Here is a 22,994-nt window from a genome sequence, read left to right as displayed (position 1 = left end):
TCACTCCACCCAGGTGTGAAGGGGTACCAGACTTTGGTTGGGGAAGGTTAACTCACTCGGGACGACAAGTTTTCTCCCTTGCTTTTCCCCACAGACGGCCCATTTGTAAGGGTTTGGAAAAAAATTACAAAAAATACAAAATACTGTGTAAGAAAATGAAACTTTCAGAACTGGTTTATTACGTGTTGAGCTATTACATATAAAAAAAATCAAATTTCTCATCTTATTTTTACAGTTTTGCCATATGTAGAAAATACTGCCAATTTTTCACCCCGAATCACCATACCCATGCTTGCTTTCTGCATTAAATTCACTTTCTTCTTCGTCATCATCCACCTCTTCAATGTCCGACCCTTCAATTTGTAGCATTTCAAGTACTTCAGCAACCCTAAAACGTTGCCGTCACTGCCTTGTTCGCTCCACAACATTCTGAGAAGAGCCCGCTTTGCTAACAGGTTGGCACACGAGCAGACAACCAGTCAGTGACTTTGTCAGCGTGTGTGCGAGACGGGCCACACATCCCAGGCTGACCAATCATACCGTTCGATTGTGGAGTGACCCAGAATAGCGCACTATGCTTGGCTAATCACAAAATCACGTGTACAGCACATGATGGAATTTTACTTTCGGAGAATGCTATTCCATTCCTTCGTCCAAATCTGAATACGTTTTGTGTAGGAATGCGTGAGCATTCCTTCGTCTGGAGAGAGTTAAAACAGCAGGAGAGGACTTAGCCCCACCTTCCCATGCTGAACTCCAGACATGGTGTGATATGAATTCACTGCCCTGACAGCCGTAATCTATGCGATCATTAGCTATGTGATCATTAACCTTTAAAGCGTGTGAAATAGGACGTATGGGAATGTGCACACTCCAACACATTCAACTTCCCTCGATAAAGAAGCATACGCATCGCTTTGAAGAGCGAAACTGGCATGTATAAACGTGCACACATTGACATGTTTATTTCCAATTTTCCCTTGTAAAGGAAAAGTGATGTTCCTGTGTCCTTGTCCATGTGTGTTTAGGACAGTAAGCAAAGGAGCGCAGTGGAGAGAGGGGATTTGATCAGTGGGGGTTGGCTTTGTACAGTGCAGGATGATCTCTTTCTCAAGCTTTTTTTTGTTTTGTTTGTTTTTATCCTCATGACATTTTTATTTTTGACTCACTTGTGTAAACAAAGTGAGTCTATGTTTTAACCCGGGGTTTGGTTGTCTGTGTGTGTGTGTGTGTGTGTGTCCATGGTAAACTTTAACATTGACATTTTCTCTGCAAATACTTTGTCAGTTGACACCAAATTAGGCATAAAAATAGGAAAAATTCAGTCATCTTGTTCAAAACAATATTGCACCTCTGGGATGGGCACAAAAAAATAAAAAATGAAGCCTAATTATATGCAAACTGCATTTACTGTTATATTTATATTTTTTGTATTCTCTAAACTTGGCACTTTGATCTGATATTCTGACCCAACAACAAGAGCAGTCATTATTATCATTTTTTGTTCAAACAGGGAAATTACTCTGTAATTAATGCTAGGGGACTTAATTTGCTTTAAACTGATCTTTCTCATCTTAAACATTACATTTTTGTTCTTTTCTTTTCTTTTTTTCTCAAGCTTATCCATCATATTTAATACAGAGCACTTTTCAACCATTTTTAAAATCTCTTTTTTTACCTCCTAATGATTCCTTTACAGGATGAAGCGTGAAGCACAAGTGAGTCTTGAAGGCTTTGCCTCTTGTTTTATTATTTTTATGATAATGAATGGTGAAGGTGTGCCAGTGACACTGCAATGGGGCTTTGAACCTGCACCCTTCCAGTTATCGGTCCACAATGCTAATCACTTCACCACGGCGGCTGGTTACCGTTTCTCAAGCTGGATTGACAGTGAATTTGATGTGTTATGGTGTTTTAATTGTTGGATTTTGTTTGTTTGTTTGTTTTCTACTCAGGTCTGACAGCCTTTGATTACATTGTGGATTTTGAAGAGTGGATTGAGTCGGGTTACTTCTCTGAGGAAATCAAAGCCAGACTGAAAGGTGAGTGGGCTGTGCTTCTTCTGAGGTCTGGCATTGAGTGACGATGGATTGTGGCCCAGTGTGTATCTGTATGTGTGTGTGTGTGTGATGTATGTGTGTGTGGTGTATGTGTATGTGTGTTTGTGCATGGTTTGTGTGCGTGTTTGGGGTTTGTGTGTGTGTGTGTGCATGCATATACGTGTGTGCGTATGTTTTTGATGTGTGCATGTGTGTGTGCAGCCTTCAGCCTGAAGCACGCCCGCGACCTGATCCGGGCCATCTCCAAGCGGGTCAAGCCGACGCCCACCCAGCAGGTGCGGGGGACCATCTCCCGCCAGGCCCTCACCCCCGCCACCCTCCTCTCCTCCTCCACCCCCCTGGCCCTCTCCCCCTCCCAGTACTCCGTGCACTCCAACACCTCCTTCAGGTCCATGCACGCCATCCTTCCCCCCATCAGAGACTAGCCAAGCTGCTGCTCTTCTGCCGCTCCTCGCTCCCTGTTGACGCTTCGCCGTGACGGATTTCGTCGTCATTGTTGGGCCTTTTGGCGTTGTGATGACAGTCTGTCATTGGGTCTTTTGGTGTCGTGATGACAGTCTGTTCCTCCCTTACACCTTTTAGTGTGGGTTTTTGTTGTTTGTTGCATCATTGGATTCAGGCAGAATGTTTGCGGCGCCCCCCATTTTGGGGTTTTTTTTTGACCAAAGTATTCCCGGACTTTTTGGTAGTATGTGTTATCCAAGCACAGAATGATTGCCAAAAGCTTCAGTGAAGTATTCCCATGGCTTTCTTTTTTTTTTTTTGTGGATGACTATTAATAGTCTGTTGGTGCCCGGGAAAGATATTTAAAAAAAAAAAAAAAAAAGAGGGAAAAGAAAAGTGTGAAGTGGTGTGTATATTCCCCCCCCCCCCCCCCCCCCCCGCCCCCACCTTTTTTTTTTTTCTTTTTAACATGATGTCCCTTATTTGCCTCCCATTTCCCTTACCCCTCCACCTTTCCCCTCACCCATGACATCATGAATGCCATGTGATTTACGGGTTGCCCTTCACTTAAATGTTCAGATAGTGGCCAGAGCTCTTGTTCCAGTGTGACGTTTGAACTGCACAGGTGATAGTTTGGAATGAACACAAAAACCAGTTGGATGTGTGTTGGGAATCTGTTTTTGTGATGTTCACATTCTGTTCTACTGCTTCTCTGGCTTTCTGGGGCCTCTCTTCAGCAGTGGTGACAGGCAGGAAGACAACACAAATTATTTATAATACAGAGGAATTTTTTATGTTTTGTCTGGATCGTTACGTCACGACAGGACAGCCACAAATCATGGTAGTTGTATCTTGTTTCATGTTCACCATGTGCAGATATCTTTATCTGTGAATGTGATGTACAAATGTTATGCCTTATGGCCAACTGAGTTTGCTAGAGTTGAAGTTTTAAGTTGTACGGGGAAAAAAATTAAGTCATTAGAATCAAGCTTTATTATCAAAGTAAACCTGTGAAAGTGTTTAATCTGATGAAAAGATTTGACACTGATGGATCGCAGTCGCGTTTGTACCAAAGCTTATTGCCAAAGAGTGGTCACTTTAAATGGCTGCAAACTACAGTGTCCAAGAGCAGAAGCATCTTTTAATTGAAAAAAATGGTTTCTATATAACTGCTTCACTGCTGTGAACTCAGTTCTTTCTGTGTAACTGGTAGGGCTGTCATCATTTTTTTTTCTTCTTTTTTTTGTTTTGTTATTGCTCATGTCATTATGTGATCAATTTGACTGTGTTGAATTTTGCCATTGCATTCTGTGATATTTTTGAATATTTGTGATGTTAATGTCTTATAATAGTTATATTTTTAGTGATGTGTGGAGGTTTGCCAGCAGTGAATGTTGTATTCTGTGACTGTGATACATAGAATGAAATTGCCTTATACTTGACTCTTCACTTGACAAAAGCCTCATTGCAGAGAAAACCACACAAATTAGACTCTAGGCTTTCATTTGCCAGGCATTGAAACAATGGCCTGCAATACTTAGACAATTAGGTAGTTTGACTGAACTTACTTTGACACTCAAGTCTTATGCACAGGTCAGTTTGTATTCACAGAATATTTGCTCTGATTTTTGTCTGAGTTGTTTGTGTTAAGTTGCTTGCAACAGAGGCTGATTTTTCCAAACCTTCTTCTTCTTCTGCGTTCACTCGTATGCACACGAGTGGGCTTTTACATGTATGACTGTTTTTACCCCGCCATGTAGGCAGCCATACTCCGTTTTGGGGGCGTGCATGCTGGGTATGTTCTTGTTTCCATAACCCACCGAACGCTGACATGGATTACAGGATCTTTAACGTGCGTATTTGATCTTCTGCTTGCATACACACACGAAGGGGGTTCAGGCACTAGCAGGTCTGCACATATGTTGACCTGGGAGATCCTAAAAATCTCCACCCTTTACCCACCAGGCACCGTCGGATTGACAGTCCAACGCTTTAACCACTCGGCTATTGCACCCGTCTTTCCAAACCGAATATGTTCCCTTTGCAACTTTGACACATTTTTAATATAATGTCTTCCTTAGGCTACGTTCACACTCAGCCCAGCTAGTTCCTGAGAGCAACTGACAGGGAACTGTGCCCAAGTCCTTTGCGCTTTCCCACCATGCATACCAGCGAAAAGTGTTCACACTGACCACCAGCCAGCTTTTTGCTGTATGGCATGTACACAAAACAGATGGCTGGCTGGTTCAAGGGAATGAACTCTTCAATTATACCAGCAGTGTGAATCCCCATATTTTATGATTGACTACGAAATTCTTATCATTGCTGCGCAGAAATGACTAATTATTTATGATAAAGATTAAATTTTGTTTATTTCCTTGTCAAATCTTGTCAGGGCATTTGAATGATGATACTCTATGTGTGTCTATTGTATGTATCTGTGCAGGATTCCAGTCAATTGGGAAATACATTATTGATGAGAATCCTGTTTCAACGTTTTAAAATCCACCACAGTGATATTTGTTTCCACCATCTGGAGAGCACCGTATCGTTTCTAGCTGGCTGACTGAAGTGTGTTGGTGTGTCAGTAACTGGCTGGGCTTAGTGTGAACATACCTTGCAAAACAGTATTATACACACCCTGCCCTCACCTTACCAGTGTGGCAGAATGTGATTCATGTTTTTGCACACCTGGATCTACCTGTGGCAGTACATGGTCTACTTTAACTCATCAGCCTTAGATTTGACTCTTAATTTAAGAGTCTTCTGGGTGCTGAACAACTGCCAGGGTGTTTTTGATTAGGATTTAATTTTAATCACAATTTTGATGGAAAGCTGCCATTGGCTGATAGGTCTGAAAACAAGGTAGGTTAGCATTATGGAGGTTGTGGTACTGAATCTGGACTTTTTTTTTTTGCATTACAATGACCGAGAGACTGACGGCAAGAATACGCAAGCCAAGACTGACTGACTGACTACTGGATTTAGGCCAAGCTGACCTGAACATACTCATATTCCATGATTTCTGCTTGCTTTTACTATTACCAGTCTGCCCAGACAATAAGAAATGGGAAGTGTATATGAATCATGTGTTATGTGTTCACATTAGCCATACTTCAAAATCAACCAGCAGAAAACAAACACGCACACACACAAACATTGTCAACTACATTACGATTGTATTTATGTATGCATGCAAGTAATATACCCATATATATGTTCTGTGTCTGTGAACAAGACCTCATTAGAGTCAGCATCTGTTTTCCACAAGTGCTTTAGTGACTGTTGATTTTCTTCTTCCTCTCTTCAAACACAGATTCATTTATACCTAGTGATATGTGTGTTCATTAAATCCTCATTGTTGGAATGTCAACGAGATTTAAGTTACTGAAAAGAAAAGGGGATTGAATACAGCTTTATGAGGTCATGAAATTTTGTTAGAAATTCAACATTTCCAACAAAATTTTGAACTCTGGATATTTTTGGTCTTGATGTACATCTGATACTTTACTGGTGTTTGTATTAGTTTTCCAACTTTATTTATTTTATATATAGATTTTTGACTACAACAGTATATATATGTCAGCATTATTTCTGTTTTGATTACAACTGACGGTATTTTGTACATATTGCACAAAACCACATTTGTTTCTTGACCAGTGTGCTGATGCTGAATGACTGGACTGCACAAACCATGCACTATGAAGACTAGACTGCCATGTAAATCATTCAATGGTAGATGAACCTGTGTAAGAATCTGATCAACCAGGTTTTAACAATTTCAAGATGGGCATCTTCACCTCAAAAGATTTACAGAAAGTGAAAAACAAACACTATGTCAAAGGTTCTTGAATTTGGAGGCCATACCACACTTCTTTTTTTTTTCCCATCATCAGAGGAATATGCACACACACACACAGAACCCCCACCGCCTCCTCCCAAAAAAACACCACCAAAAAACCAAACAATATTTTAGGGCTACTGTTTGCTGATTTGAACAGTTCTAGTATTCTTCATAGTGCACAGGTACAGGCTGTTTTTTGTCTGTGAAGTTTGCACTGATGCTGTGAAACAGAAAATATAACAGACTTGGGTGCCATTTCTAAATGAGAAATAATCTTTTCTTGTGTGTGTCTCTGTGTGTGCGAATGCGAAGAAAAACAGGTGAGATATTTTTTTAAAATTTTAATTCAACAATACATTTATCAATTATAAAACAAACAATTCACAATGGATGAGGAACATGAGAAAACATACAATGGCTTTTGAATGAAGAATGTTTAAAGAGAAAAAAAAAGAAAAAGAAAAAAAAAGAATAAAAAAACAAAACAAAACATAAAAATGAATAAATAAAATGATTGTATAAACATTTGCCTCTGCCTGAAAAAGAAAAGATGCATTAACTGATGTTCAAGTTATAGAAATGGGGAAAAAAATGGGGATGGGGGGGGGAGGGGAGAGAGAGCAGGAGCACTATGTAAAAGAAAAGAACAGAGAAATATGTGACAGAAAAAAAAAAAGAAAAAAAGCAGAGGACAGATACCCACATGAACAGACAAGATGCAAGCACTGCCGACGTAAACACAGCTGTCTAATGAGCACCAAAAAAAAAAAAAGAAACATGATCACTGCACAGTGTCTGTATAAAATGAAACACTACTTTTGCTGTACAATGGTAAATGAGCATAACTTGAAGAAAACTGTTTCATTAACAAAACTACCATTCCACTCATACTGTTTCTTTTTAATTTAAGAAAACGTGTTTCATTAACATCAACAAACTACTAATCCATGCACATCGTTTGCAACGGACAGGCTTACCTTCAGCTCTTTCAACCCTAAATCTGTTGCTGTGACTAAAACTAAAGGGACTTGTCATGCCAAAAAGTCACTTCACATCAAGTGTACTTTTTACCTGTGTGACTCCACAGGCAGAGGGGGAACCAGGTGTTCTTTCAATACTGCAGTTACAAAAGAAATCAGACTTCAAAACACTGATGTCTTCATCACTGCTATGTATTATCCATGCTGCTAACGGCGCAGCAATATGTAACTGTCAGTTATGAGGCACCGTGAAGAACTGCCACTCAGTGAAACTCCATTTAACAAAGGGGGGAAAGTTCTGACTGAAGATGGTGCAGTGTTATTCAGGGTTATGCTTTCATGAAGGCAGTATACTGTATTGTACCCTAACTGGGCAATACGCTGTGCAATTTTAATGACGCCATTTTGTGATCTCTCTCACTTCCATCAGACTCGGAGGCACAACCAAAAACAAGGATTAAGTCCAAACCCTGTAGAAAATGTGTAATGAATACCTAAAATATGGCCTCTGTGATTTACAGCATATCTGACAAATAAAAACTACTTTAGAATATGTTATTATTTAAAGAAAATCTTTTAATGTCTGGTATGAAAAACTGAATAAATTTCAAGAAATCAAAGCTTACAATTTTTTTTTTAATGTAAAAAAAAAAAAAAAAAAAAAAGCTCATCAACCAAATTGTTAACAATTTCAACAGTTATTAAATGAAAACTTTATTTTCATTCCTGAAGATTTTGTTCTGATTCACTGTGCATAGAGAAAGCTGGCGAGCATCAGCCGTGCGTGAAGAATGATGACCAGAACTGACTGGTAAGCGTATTATTTAATAAAACATTAATCTCACCTGCCCCACCTGTCCTTTGGAGACGGTCCATCTCTTTGGTTTGGTTCTCAGAATGCCCTGGGTGAACAGCATGTGCTGACTGCTTTGTTACAAACTCATGTCACCCACCGTCTGTATCCACCAGTAATGGTGTCCTTTTTAAGGCAACAGTTTCATATTACTATTTCTGTGAACGATATGACGGGACTGATAGAAGAAGAAGAAGTTCAAATCAGCAAACAGTAGCCCTAATATTCACTCGACCACATTCACTCAACCACCGTCTCTCTCAAGATCTTCACTGTTCTAGAAGACCACTAACAATAATAAAGATATTTTATTTAACCAGCCAGTGGATACCACACACTAAAAACCAATGCTTTTTTTTTCTGAACAGGTGTAACTCGCACCACTCCTCTGATGTAACAACTTACCCAGCCTCTTCCAGCAGAAGGAAACCTAATCATTATTTTGATGTTCACTCAAAAACCAAGTCTCTCTACAGATCTTTACTATTCTAGATCACTGACAGTAATAGATATTTTATTTAACCTAAAAACCAATGTTTTTTTTCTGTATAAGTCTGACTCACACCACTCCTCTGTTGTAACAACTTTTCTGTGATGTCAATACACACTGCACTCATGGTAAGTTTGTCCTGTCACCTTAAATTTAGCGCCCTGACCACCATGCAAAATGTAGAAGTTGGGCAATAAAAATTGCAACCTCAATTCCTACGCAGACACCAACTCTGAAGCTTACCTCCTATTTGAAATGACCAGCTGTCCTTCCAATACTATAATTGTCCTTAAAATACCTAGCACTGTCCTTCCAATACCTATAACTGTCCTTACAATACCTATAACTGTCCTTCCAATACCTATAACTGTCCTTCCAATACCTAGCACTGTCCTTCCAATACCTATAACTGCCCTTACAATACCTAGCACTGCCCTTACAATACTTACTTGAGGCAAAGGACCGGACTCTTCAGGGAACCTGCAACCTGAACAGAAAGGAAGCTAAGACGGAGACAGCAGTACTACCAACCTGTGGACAGAGACGGGTGAGCGTTCCATACTTACTGGGTGACCCCCCTCACCAGGGTCACAGGTCAGGGGTTGGGCAGGCGGCAGGCACTACACTGTCCCGTCACACTGTGGGGAGTGGGGGGGAAGAAAACTGCGTCGACCATCGGCACCTTGTCGCTGGGAGGTCAGGCAGTGTGGGCCTGGAGTGAGACCGCTCCCCTGATCGTTCCTTGCTCTGTCCCCACTGCACTGTGATCCCTGTCTCCCCACATCAGGTATGTGGGATCACGCCACACCTATACTACACAACCTGTCCTACACATCCTGTACACTGGTCATGTATGCTGCTACTAGTTTCTGTAAGTTCTGTGGTACCCCGTTAAACTTGTCTGAACATGCTGAGCTGGTGGATTGTTTTACTACGTTCACTGACATAGACAGGCATCAGCTGTCTGCAGACACAGCAACATGGTGTGAAGAAGCTGTAGATAAAGGGACATAGGTGGAAGATGCTGTAGATACAGTGGTGTAGTTTGAAGATGCAGTAGACCAAGACACTCTCCACTATTACTAAAAGTCCAGCTCAGATTGTCGGGACAGCATTTGCCTCTGCTGTTATGATGGTCAATGGACAAGACTATCATATATAATATCTGCAAATTTTTAACAGATACAGTTCGAAGATGCTGATCAGAGAGTCCACACCCACAAGTTAAAGCCACACTGACCTCTCTTCATGATCAAATGGCTGCAAGATTCACACTCGGTCATGACGACATGAGCCGCACATAAGTCAGCCAACAGCAATGACAGGTGGGACCTGTTGACCCACCAGTGGAAAACAAGCTGAGGGTTTCTTACAACACAGGTGTACGCTACCTGTCAAAACTTTCTCTACACCAACACTTCAGATGGATATGTGCTTGCTGTTGCAAGAGATATAAAAAATTTTTAAAATCTTGAATTAAAAAAAAGAAGAAGAAAAAAAAAAGCTGTAGGAAGTACTGTAAAAGAGCGTGTGTGCAAGAGTACAGTGGCTGCACTGTGCACATGTCTGTGTCCCAGTCCATATAACCCAGTCACCAGTGCTGATCAGTAGCGGCGGAAGTTCCTTCCCCTGCGGCCCTGGAACCCCCCTCGGTAACCCCCTCTTCCTCGGCCTCCACCACGATCTGCGCACAAACCACAGGTGGCTGTTAGAGCCCGTTTTTTTTTTTTTTTTTGTTGTTGTTTTTTTTCATCATAACAATCTGAAGACTAAAAATGAATAAAATCTGAGTTGGTCTAAACAAACCTTTTATTAGAAAACATGAAACACACACACACATACACAATTTCCAACAACATGAAAAGCAGACCAACAAAAAGCTTACAGTGTATAATGAGCTGAAACACACACACACATACACAAATTCCAACAACATGAAAAGTAGACCAACAAAAAGCTTACAGTGTATAATGAGCTCAAACATTAAGTTCACACTTGGCTGATAAACAACAGCCGTACTAAAGAAATATTGCTGGTATATCATTTGGTACATACACATTTTCAGCCATATAAATCAACAAAGTTAAAACCTCCATGGCCAACCAGTGTGGATGTCTGCAACTCTTTTTCTTTGTTTATTTTGATAATAAGCTAGTAATGAAATTTTTTTTTTTTTTTTTTTTGCTATGAAAGATTGGGGAAAACAGACTGTCAAGGCAGATCAACATTGTGTTGATCAAAAACACAGGACACTGAACTTGATTTGTAGGTCTCACGAGTTCCTTGGAAAGAAAAGAAAAGTACACTGAGTGAATATGCAGTCCTCTTCCGTGATCCGCAGATACTACATCAACAGATTGACAAAGGAAATTTTCATGGAATGTTCCAAAACCAAAGCAACACCTACATGGATCAGTATCACTGCCACCTCTGTATATCTCTTCTCTCTCTTTCCTACACACACACACACACAAAGACTGACTACAGAACCACTCACTTGTGAAAGTGCCAGCTTTCTCGCTGAACTTGCCCCCTGGTGGCGAGTAGAGCTGACGATCATCTTTGTGGACTTTTTTCGGTGCTGACGCTCCATTAGAGCTGTATGTGATGGGTGTGATTCGCTTCTGCCTGTTGACATCAGGGACAAATTCATGTTGAAACAAATGACTCACCTTGGCATGTTTGGAGAGAAAATCAACAAGCACTCAGCAAAAGCACACAAAACATTCCCTGAGCTGGGTGAAATATTACTCTTCAACATACCTCAACACCAAAGGAACAGGACCACTAACAAATACTGAACATCAAGTTTTATTATTTTCTTATTTTTTCTTTCCTGACTTTGTCACATTTGTGAAAGCTGCATCTGCCACTGAAAGCCAGTGCAGCATGAAATGAAGCAGCTTTTACGATGCACAAGTGCTACAAATACAAATAAACCCCAAACACTTTGTACCTCTAGTACAATTTTTCACAACTGTTTTTGTGCTGTCAATCAAAAAGTAACATACCAAACTCTTCATCTGATCAATTCCAGTGTCAACCTTATTTGGTTACAGCTGAGTTGTGGCTTTCCACCCCTTAAAAAAACCAAAACAACCAAACAACTGCTTCTGAAATATCAATAAATTGTAATATCTGCAAAAGTGTTGCAATGATTACAATACTTTCTACAACCATTCCTCACAGAAAGCAAGAGGATGCCACACGACTGTTACAACCACATAACACGGCCTGCCCTATTTCCTTCTTTATCAGCAGTATTCGTCTGACAGAGAAGCGACACACTGTTGACTCCACATCTCACGTCACCACTCACCCTGCCTGCTGAGAGCTGCCACTGCTGCTGCTGCTGGGTGCCGAGGTCGGTTTGGCCTGCAACACAGTGCCAGACACATGGTAACACACAGCACAAAACAGTGTCAGATACATGGTAACACACAGCACAACACACATCAGACACATGGTAACACACAGCACAACACACATCAGACACATGGTAACACACAGCACAACACACATCAGATACATGGTAACACACAGCACAACACACAGCAAAACACACACCAGATACATGGTAACACAGCACAACACACATCAGATACATGGTAACAAACAGCACAACACACATCAGACACATGGTAACACACAACACACATCAGATACATGGTAACACACAGCACAACACACATCAGACACATGGTAACACACAACACAACACACATCAGATACATGGTAACAAACAGCACAACACACATCAGATACATGGTAACACACAGCACAACACACATCAGATACATGGTAAGACACACAACAACACACATCAGATTCCGAGTAACACACCACAACACATATCAGATACATGGTAACATATATAACATAGTGTATCAGGTTCAGACAACACAGTTTCAGAGTAATACACACCACAACAGTGTCAGATACACACCACAACAGTGTCAGATACACACCACAACACAGTGTCAGACAAAGGGAAACAAACATTACCTGCAGTACACACCTACAACCGTCTGTGCTGCTCTGTACATGATTAGCACATTCTTCAATGACTGGTGAACCAAACGTGATTTCAAAGCTATCATTTTCCATGACTTAAGAGGACAAGCTGACGAACTTAAGCCTACTGAAATATAATTTTTCTGTTGTTAACTGGTCTTGATTTTTTAATGTTCTGAAATAATTTTCACTGTAAGGTCAGAGTGAAAGGAACAGAGACAGTGACAGACAGAGAAACTTGCACACACACACACACATACATACACACACAACATGCAGTACTAACAGAGACCAACAGACACAGACACACAGACAGAGAGCACACAGCACTGACAAAGACACACACACACACAACATGCAGTACTAACAGAGACCAACAGACACAGACACACATACAGACAGAGAGCACACAGCACTGACAAAGACACACACACACAAACATGCACTACTAACAGAGACCAACAGACACAGACACACATACAGACAGAGAGCACACAGCACTGACAAAGACACACACACACAACATGCAATACTAACAGATACTGGCAGACACAGACAAGAGAGCATGCAGCCCTCACACACACACACACACACACACAAAACATGCAGTACTAACAGAGACCAGCAGACACAGACACACAGAGAGCATGCAGCGCTGACAGAGGAACACACACACACATACACACAACACACAAACATACAGTACTAACACGGACCGGCAGAAACAGATACAAAGAGAGAGCATGCAGCACTGACAGAAACACACACACACACACACACGTGTATCAAGCAGTACTGACAGTGACAGGTTTCCAGGACAGGGTGACGGTGGCCTTGTAGGCTGGAGGGTTGTGGAAGAGATCCTTGATCAGCGTGTTGATGTTGGAGGTGATCTTCAGGGCCACCACCTTGATTTTGTTCTGTCACCACACAACACACTTCATTTCACTGACAGTCACTGTGTACATGTGTATCAAATACTATCAACGTGTACACATGTATCAAACACTATTTTCTGAGCCACTATCTTGATCTTGTTCTGTAACCACACAACACACTTCACATCACTGTGTGTACATGTATCAAACATTATCACTGTGTGCACATGTATCTAACACTATCGCTGTGTACAAGTATATCTAACACTATCACTGTGTTCAGGGCCACCACCTTGATCTCCTTCTGTACTAACACAACGTACATTTAGCAACCTTCTCCCGTACACTCCACTGTTGTTGAGCTGCAGTCTACTGCTTGGTTCAAACAACATTTTAGATTTTTTTTAAAAAGCTAAAAGATTTTTTTAATGCCAATACAACTTAGAACTTGAGCTAAAAAAGACAAGGTTTCTGCATGCTCCAAACATGTAAACTGCCCATAACTATATGATAGTCAGTCGTGTCCGACTATGAACATCAGAACAGCAGAGGAGGCAACTGCTGTTCCGACTATTTGGGCTAGAATTTGATTATAGTGGAGAGTGTCTTGCCCAAGTACATCCCCACTCTCTCGGCCAAGAGGGTTCTAGGACAGTCGGCACTGGGATGGTTCCCAAAAGCCAACTGGCCCACAAGGCTGCAGCACTAAGAGCCAGTGCAATTAACATGACGGACAATAACAAAAGTTAAACTATGCTGCACAAGGATAAAAACTGAAGGCACAAGCTGCCTACCTCTTCTGTTCTGAGTGCGTCTCCCGACTTGCCCTGCAGGGCTGCACGCAGCTGTTTGATGTACACCTGAACACCACGGGCAAAGTACTGAAGTCTGCAACACACCACACAACACATCATCAACACACCACACAACACATCATCAATACACCACACAACACATCATCACACCACACTACGCATGATCAACACATATCATCAACACATCACACTGCACATCATCAACGCACCACACCACAAATCATCACAGTACTGAAGTCTGCAACACATCAAACAACACATGATCAACACACAACACATCAACACACCACACCACACATCATCACAGTACTGCAGTCTGCAACACATCAAACAACACACGATCAACACACAACACATCAACACACCACACCACAAATCATCACAGTACTGCAGTCTGCAACACATCAAACAACACATGATCAACACACAACACATCATCACCACATCACACTACAAATCATCACAGTACTGAAATCTGCAACACATCAAACAACACATGATCAACACACAACACATCATCACCACATCACACTACAAATCATCACAGTACTGAAATCTGCAGCACATCAAACAACACATGATCAACACACAACACATCATCAACACACCAAACTACAAATCATCACAGTACTGAAGTCTGCAACACACCACGCAACACATTATCAACACACCACACAATGCATGATCAACACACCACACAACACACCACACTACATATCATCACAGTATTGAAGTCTGCAACACAACACAAACATGTTTGTCAAATAACATTTGGCTGTCAATGTTCAGCCCCAAGGTTTGGAGGCACTGAGTGTCAGATCATAAAAGAAGCAGGTAGTTTGTATATAACAAACACCTTTGTGTCATGACGTTTTATCCTGGCATTTAGAGGCACTGACTTTTGGCTACAGATCACATTTCTCCTTGCTGGTTCTGACAGCACAATACTTTTGTGGTGTCCTCTGTACATTTTGCTTTTGTGGTGTCATCTGTATATAATACTTTTGTGGTGTCCTCTGTATATCATACTTTAGTGGTGACCTCTGTTTATCATACTTTTGTGGTGACCTCTATATACAATACTTTTGTGGTGTCCTCTGTATATCATACTTTTGTGGTGTCCTCTGTTTATCATACTTTTGTGGTGTCCTCTGTATATCATACTTTTGTGGTGTCCTCTGTTTATCATACTTTTGTGGTGACCTCTATATACAATACTTTTGTGGTGTCCTCTGTATATCATACTTTTGTGGTGTCCTCTGTTTATCATACTTTTGTGGTGACCTCTATATACAATACTTTTGTGGTGTCCTCTGTGTATCATACTTTTGTGGTGTCCTCTGTACATCATAATTTTGTGGTGACCTCTGAATACAATACTTCTGTGCTGTCCTTTGTATGTTATACTTTTGTGCTATCCTCTGTATGTAAAACCAGTGCAAGCACATATGTATGCACATGTAAGCCTGTGTGTGTGTGTGTGTGTGTGTGTGTGTATGCATGCGTATGTAGTATGTGCTGTGTGTATGCGTATGCATGCAAACCTAAGTATGTGCAGCATGAGAAAGGGCACACAAACCATTAACATGTGCATAAAGATATGCAGCTTTGTAAGAAAAAGCAGAAACTGTAACAGTGCACTAAAACCTGTAACATGTGTGTAAGGATACGCAGCTTTGTAACAAAAAGCAGAAACCTTAACCGTGCACTGTCTTTCAACACCAGAACTACAACAGTGTCCAGGACTCCAGGACAAGCACCTCTGTTTGAAGTCTTTGAGGCGGTCAGCGTTGGCCTCATCGGCCAGGAAGTTGGGGCAGCGGCGTGCCATCTGGTGGAAGGCGTACATGAGGCACTCCACGTAGGAGAACTGAAGCTTGGGCTCCTCCGTGGACGACAGCTGGTCACTCTCCTCTGGGGGCAGGGGCATGTACTCCTGACATGACACCACCAAACACTGGTCACAAACGCTGCCGGGTTTTTTTTTTTAATACTTTTAAAAAATTTTTTTTATAGAACTACTGACCCTGAAAGCCAGTGCAATTTTGCCTCCTAGTTTGAGCGTTAAGAGTCCTTCACAAAAGACTCAGCTTAAATGAAGTCCCATTGCAGTGGCTGTTCTGATGGTCATAGTCAGACATGACTATCATATACACACACTGATCGTAATTCTGTAATTTGGAGTCAAATTCTCCAAAACCTGGTAACCAATGGAGTCAGTTACGTTCTGACCCCCCAAAACAAGGTCAAGGACTCTATGACTAAGAATAAAAGACCTCAAGAACACAAGCCAACAATAAAGAATAATTCCATAGCAACATGCCAGTAGTATAAGACTGAACACATCCAGTTAACTTGTGTCAATAAATTATCAAATCAAACTGAACAATCATATCTTTCAGGTTGTAATATATTTTCTGAAAGAAATGCTCAAAACGGAAAGCTTGCTTTTCCATCTTTAACCGCTGCCCAATCCTGTCTCAAAGGCCTTAATCTTACTGCCTTTTAGTTTTACTCAACATTTCACACTGCATGCTGATGTGGGAAAGACTCCTGTCCTTTGTCAACAAATGGACATAAAATATCAGTATTCTTGGAACAAACAAACAAACAAAAAAAAAACAAAACAAAAAAAACAAAAACAAAAAAAATTCCCTATCTCTAGCATAAAGTGCAAAACCTTACCAACAATCTGGAATAGACTTTATTGACACAGGCTTCCTGGTTTTCCAGTTCCCCGGCATGTTCCGACAGTTCAGCGAACATCTTCAGCAGATCCAAGGGGACATTCGTGTCCTCAGGGCTGGGCAGTTTGTCCAGCACCGGCAACACGTGGTCACACACGTACTTCACAAACGCCTTGGAGTGAACGTTTTTCTGCAACAGGAAAACAACAAATCAAGCACTATACAAAGTAGGATTGTGCTGTGAGGAAATACAGTGAGTAGCCTTTAAAAACAATGGAATTTTTCTAAGACACCTCTTCTTTTTTAAAATTTCTGATGAATAAAAAGGTAGACAGACTTGCTGACATCAGATAGTTTTAATGTTGCATCTAATTTTAATGTTGCATCTAATTTGGGCCAAAATATATAGATCCATCTACTGACAGCCGATAATCCCTTCAGACATTTCCCTTTTCTAAAAAAAAAATGTTTTTTTTCATTTCACACAGAATCAAATGCAGTAAAACACATCACTTTTATCAACGACAATGATTTCAAGTTTTCGTTTTCACTGATTTAAAAGAAAAATTTTGAACAGATCTTCCTCTTTCTTCATGCAAAAAGATGAAAGGGAGAAAATGTACTTATCAAAGGAAATGAACAAGACTTGTAAAGAAAAAGTTAATCAGCAGAAATAAGGACTGCCAGTAGTAAAGAAAGCATGGGTACCATGAAACATAGTGTTGGTCTGACTTCAAGACTGCTAGGTCAATTCTCACACTGCCAATCAATACAATGTAGTGCAGTGAATGCACCCAGAAGACACAACAGTACTCACAGAGAAGATTGGTGCAGCTGTCCTCATACATTGTAGCAGTCGATCCACACAGTCTACATCTGTTATCTGCACACAACCATCACAGTAACATGACTGATAAACACTGCACTCTGCAACTGTACACAAACATTGCAACAACAACAACAACAACAAAAAAGATTTCAGAAGCCAGGAATTCAATTTTTAGCATTCCCCAAACGAACATTGCTGAACCTCATGAGTGCCCTAGGACGCTGATACGGGCTAGTGTGGTTGGCTTGGCCATAAGCAACAACTGTTAAAAAGATTCATGTCCAATAGCCTTTTACCCATCGGGTAGTGAATTGATACAACCGAGTCCAGGGCTTTGCATAAGATGGCTGGGCCTAATTCTCTTCATCAATAATAACCTTCTGCAACCAAAGTCAGCTAAGCATCCAAACCAAAGTGGAGTGAGGAAAATCAGAAAATCAGGGTGAAGTGCCCTTCCAAGAAACAACACCATGCTGAAACATGGCCTTAAACCCTGATCACTCCAACCGCCTCCTGATGTCCAATCCCTCATCCATTCTCCACAACAAAATATATGAGCTGAAATGAATGCCTTTTGTGTCTAAATCCCCTTGACAATAATATACCAACAGGGAAAAAGAAATGGTGATCACTGGATCAGAAGTCCAAACAGTTCTGCCACACTGCATCCAGTGAGCACAAACGCCAAGAGCTGGTGTGTGTGTGTGTGAGTGTGTGCCTGTGAGCACTGACCTCCAGTGGCTGGTCCAGCTCTGCCTGTTCGGTGACAATGTCCACCAGTTGCTGTCTGCCCTGCACCGTGCTCATGGACCTCAGGCTGCGCAGAATGTCCATCACCGCCAGGAACTCGTCCTTCGTCACGTCCAGCAACACCTCAACACACACAGCACAGCTTTCCTCTCAACACATTGCATGGCACACAACATGGCTTTTCTCAACACACAACAGGACTTTTCTCATCACACGTTTCTCAACACACAGTGCAGCTTTTCCCAACAAATAACACAGCTTTTCTCAACACAGAGCTCATCACACAACACAGCTTTTCTCAACACACAGCGCAGCTTTTCTTAAAACAGAAAATGGCTTTTCTCAACACACAATAAAGCTTTACTGAAAATAAAACAAAGCTTTTCTCAGCACACAACATACATATTCTCAACACAACAAAACTCAAAACTTCTAACAATACAGAACTAAAGTGTCATCACTCAAACTCAAAAGATAACCATGTGCAAGATCAACCTGACAATAGCTGTAAAACTGAAAGCTCAATAAGCTTCTAAGGGTGACTGGTTCTATCAACACCCAAACAAACAAAACAGAGAAGTGCATAAAAACATTAAAACAGCAAACAGTATCTAATAACTATCTTCCATAAAATAAATTAGAAATTAATACAAAAATAGCAAAGACTTGACCTTTGCGTCTTTATACATTTCAACATGTTTCAAAAGCATAATAATCTACATAATCTATAAGGTCTTTAGGTTGAAGTACACACCCCACTCCACCTACCCTTTTGCACTGCGCCACAACAAACTCTTCTGCTTCCTTGTCTAGTGTGTCCTCTGCCAGTGTCTTCAGTTTCTGGGTCAGGAATTTCAGCACCTTCTCCCGGATGTTGTCGTCGTCTTCATGTTCTGCTAAGATGTACTGGAACATTCCCTCCAGAACTCCTGAAACATAACAATACTGTCAATAATACATTTTTCATGTTATGTAAAACTTCACCGTCCCTAATGTACATAGATTGGTATCCACACGAATATATATGCACACAGAAAAATAGGTCAAAATATAATGAGAGCATCAATTTTCTGAGCAATGGACCCTCAGCAGCTTACAAGATGGACTGCCCTGGTGGTGCCTGCCAGGCATGCAAAATAAATGTTGAAGGGTGTGATAACTGAGTGATTAGTACACTGAAGGTTCTGGATTTGACCCCAACTATGCCTGGTGGTGGATAAAGGGTGAATACTTTTCTGATCTCACAGGTCAACATGTGTCATAGATCTGCCTTAATCCCTTTTGTGTATAAACATAGGCAGCACGCTAAATACACATGCTACTGATCCTGTAATTCATGTAGTTGTTTGGTGAACATGAAAATACCCAGCAAAACAGACATGGCTGCTTAAATGGCAGAGCAAAAGAGGTTAAACGTTTAAAAGCCTCCTTTCAAAAATGGAAACTGCAGCCCCTGAACACACAAGAAATGATCCCACACCACATTTATTCAATTTCATTCATTATAAATGAGTCTTAACTGTAAGTATAAGAAACTATAAACAATCCAAAATTATAAAGTTCCATACGTAACTTATTGTTATACCATGGAACAGAACAAATAAGGCAGAAAGGAAAAGGCAGCATTGAGAAAAAGAGCACAAATTACCAACAGTTAACTGACAGCCCAACAAAGGTAATCAAAGACAGGACATCTGGGCGCTCACCTTTCGCATTGATGGAGAAGAGGGACATGAGTGAGGACTGGATGACACTCAACTCTGTTGCGTCGTCTGAAACTAACAGCTGACTCAGGGCTTCAGCAATCTGTGGTGTGTGCTCTGGACATATTTTGCACAGAGACGGCAAATCCTTTATGGCTTGCTTGCGGATCTGCAGAAAGTAACCACTTGTAAGTTCACCATCCTCCCATGCACTGATGCAGTCAGACATCTTACTGCGATGACTGTCATGCAGTCAGACATCTTACAGTGCACCGATAACAGCCATGTCAATTATCTTCGCCACCAAAGTACCCATTCTGAGTTGTTACCTGCCATCCAGAAGGCACAACCGGCAACATCAAACCAATTTCTGTCACATTAGCATACATTTGCAAATATATCAAAATCATTATCATATTTATTGCACTGGCTAACAGACCACAAGAGAGTTCAGAGGCCATCTTGGATCTAGCACATGCGCATCTAATTTTTACTGAAAATTGTGAGTTACGCCAAAGGCAATCGACATACACAAAAGCAATAAATATGGACTGGCCTGTCTTCCATTTCTTCAGTTGATAGCTTCCATACAACAACCAAACTGTATACAATAGAGTGCCATCGAATGCATGATAGACTGCTGGAGACTTCTATGGCCATCTTGGATCTTGCGCTAGTGCATCTAATTTTTACTCGCAGGTAGTGCCAAAGGTGATTGACATAAAAAAAGCACCAAACATGCGCTGTCCCCTATTTCTTCAGTTGATAGCCTCCATTGCTAAAACCAAACTCTGTACAAATACAACATATGCACAATAAAAAAGAACAAAATATGAAAGCAAAATATCCAAGAAGGAAGCCTTCTGTTTCAGTACTTTCACACGTTCTGCCTCTCTCATTCGCCTTATAGCTCAAAATTTCAGAAAGCCAATCAACTTTGCGAGCACAGATCATGTGACATGCTTCCCTAAGTCATGTCAGCACGGAACTCTCCAGCAGTCTATTAAAAAAAGAAAAAAAAAGGATAAAAAAAGTCTATAAAATAAAAAAGAAGTCTGTTGTTCTGCCTCTCTCAACTGCCTTTGTTGCTCTCAACTTTGGAGAGCCAATCAATCTCGAGAACACAAATCATATGACACGCCTCTATATCAATTATCATGTAAGCATGGAACTCTCCAGCAGCCTATTAACTATGTAACTAATCAGACTCTCTCCCCACTTAAAAATATATATTACTATTAGTCATGTTTATATACACCTAACAAAAGTAATACAAGAGCCAAATGGCCAAGTGATGTCTACTTACTCCACTGGTCTCCTGTTAACAGTTAAGCTTTTGTGCTCTTCAACACCCAAAGCAGGTTTTTACTTTTAGTCTAAGCGTTCAGGCAATAAAGTCTGTTCCAAATCTGCTGATGACCCACTGCACCACTATGGACTCACACAATATAAATCCTGTGCAGGTCTATATTATGTCATTTTCTCATGCAGAAAATAACAAACAAAGTGAAATATAATGAGATTACTTGGTTCAACATATGTAATAATCAAAATGTCAATGCTCACCATCACATCGGCATCTTCACAAAGGTCAAACAAGGCGTTGATAGTATCCCGAGCCAGAGAAGGGAAATGTTTGAAGAAACGTGCCATGAACTGTGACGCCAGCCGTTTCTCTCCAGAATTCCCTTTGACCGCTTCCATGAACAAACGGTACTCCGCTTCATGCTGCACATTCATCATTGTCAATGATCAGCTCAAACAGTGCACAAGCTAAAAATAACAGTTCCACTATTAGAAATAATAATTAAATAGCGCACTAAAAATAACAGTTCCACTATTAGAAATAATAGTTAAATAAAGCAACAAATAATTTACTGACTCGCTGAACAATCAACGTTCACCATTTACAAACACAAAAGCAGATAAATTTGTGATCCGTCGCCTGTTCTGTCTAGTGTTTTAATCCTAACATAGCCTATGGCGATTAGTCTTTTGTGACAGATGTTTCAGTCATAAATGTTTCAGAATGTCAGTAACAATAAGCATTTTCTGACCCATCGGCCCCATGAATTTACGAACTACGAAATCTTTGAAGTTTCATGAGTTTTGCCCTTCGATTCGTGTTCGATGCATGATACAGATATTCATTAAACTGGACCTTATCTTTCAGTATTTATGTTTCTCACCTCTCCAGCTTTGTCTTTTGCGTCAGCAAGAACGCCAAACGCTTTATAAAGTTGTTCAACAGTAACCATTTTTGTTTTCGTGAAATTATTTCTCTAGACGTCAACCACTCCGCCGTTTACACGCTTCTGTCGAAGACAAAGGGTAACTTCCGGTTGTCAGCGGTACGTCTTTTCACACAAAACACACATAAATTCTGACACAAACCCAATTTTTGTAAACCTTATGGAAATGTTATGGCTGTAACAAAGACCCTATGAGCATATAGGATCTTTGGTTGTGAAAATGTTAGTGGTTGTGATGGTAATGGTGGTGGTGGTATAATGCATTTTCTTGTATTTTTCATCTGAAATGGACATTATGTGAATCTTTTGTTGAGACTCTTTGCAACCTATCACAAAGAAGCGTGGCATACCCCCCCCCCTCCCCCCACACCCCCCAGCACCATCACCACCACCAA

General features: G+C 40.8%; 2 protein-coding genes across 2 annotated transcripts in view; one reads left to right on the top strand and one right to left on the bottom strand.

Moving 5' to 3' along the window:
* The window catches only part of LOC143286742 (uncharacterized), a 45,910-nt gene extending 42,995 nt beyond the window's left edge, over positions 1 to 2,915 (top strand). The window contains exons 26-27 of the mRNA XM_076594466.1: positions 1,956 to 2,042; positions 2,262 to 2,915. Of these exons, the coding sequence (XP_076450581.1) occupies positions 1,956 to 2,042; positions 2,262 to 2,485 (311 nt within the window). The 3' untranslated portion in view covers positions 2,486 to 2,915. The remainder of the gene's footprint in view (positions 1 to 1,955; positions 2,043 to 2,261) is intronic.
* A 25-nt stretch (positions 2,916 to 2,940) lies between these two features.
* Positions 2,941 to 22,669, bottom strand: LOC143286743 (apoptosis inhibitor 5-like). The gene is made up of 13 exons (XM_076594467.1): positions 22,537 to 22,669; positions 21,914 to 22,075; positions 20,351 to 20,516; positions 19,413 to 19,573; positions 18,627 to 18,767; positions 17,883 to 17,948; positions 17,064 to 17,255; positions 16,139 to 16,314; positions 14,358 to 14,451; positions 13,486 to 13,605; positions 11,991 to 12,046; positions 11,169 to 11,299; positions 2,941 to 10,355 (listed from the first exon to the last, which is right to left on the bottom strand). The coding sequence occupies exons 1-13, from the start codon at positions 22,603 to 22,605 to the stop codon at positions 10,276 to 10,278; spliced, it is 1,614 nt and encodes a 537-aa protein (XP_076450582.1). The 5' UTR covers positions 22,606 to 22,669; the 3' UTR covers positions 2,941 to 10,275.
* Between the last annotated feature and the right edge of the window lie 325 nt (positions 22,670 to 22,994).

Source organism: Babylonia areolata, chromosome 10 (genome assembly GCF_041734735.1).
Source record: "Babylonia areolata isolate BAREFJ2019XMU chromosome 10, ASM4173473v1, whole genome shotgun sequence".
Classification (NCBI taxonomy): domain Eukaryota; kingdom Metazoa; phylum Mollusca; class Gastropoda; order Neogastropoda; family Buccinidae; genus Babylonia; species Babylonia areolata.
Note: the sequence above shows the minus strand (reverse complement) of the source record. Positions and strands in the feature narration are given on the sequence as shown.

What these genes read in the sequence shown, in the direction of transcription:
- LOC143286743 (XM_076594467.1), bottom strand. Translation starts at nt 22,605, where the DNA reads ATGGTTACTGTTGAACAACTTTATAAAGCGTTTGGCGTTCTTGCTGAC. An exon ending in AAGTCTATTCCAGATTGTTG is followed by an intron (nt 16,315 to 17,063) that starts GTAAGGTTTTGC and finishes GTGTCATGTCAG; the next exon opens with GAGTACATGCCCCTGCCCCC. An exon ending in CTCAAAGACTTCAAACAGAG is followed by an intron (nt 14,452 to 16,138) that starts GTGCTTGTCCTG and finishes GGTGTGTTGCAG; the next exon opens with ACTTCAGTACTTTGCCCGTG.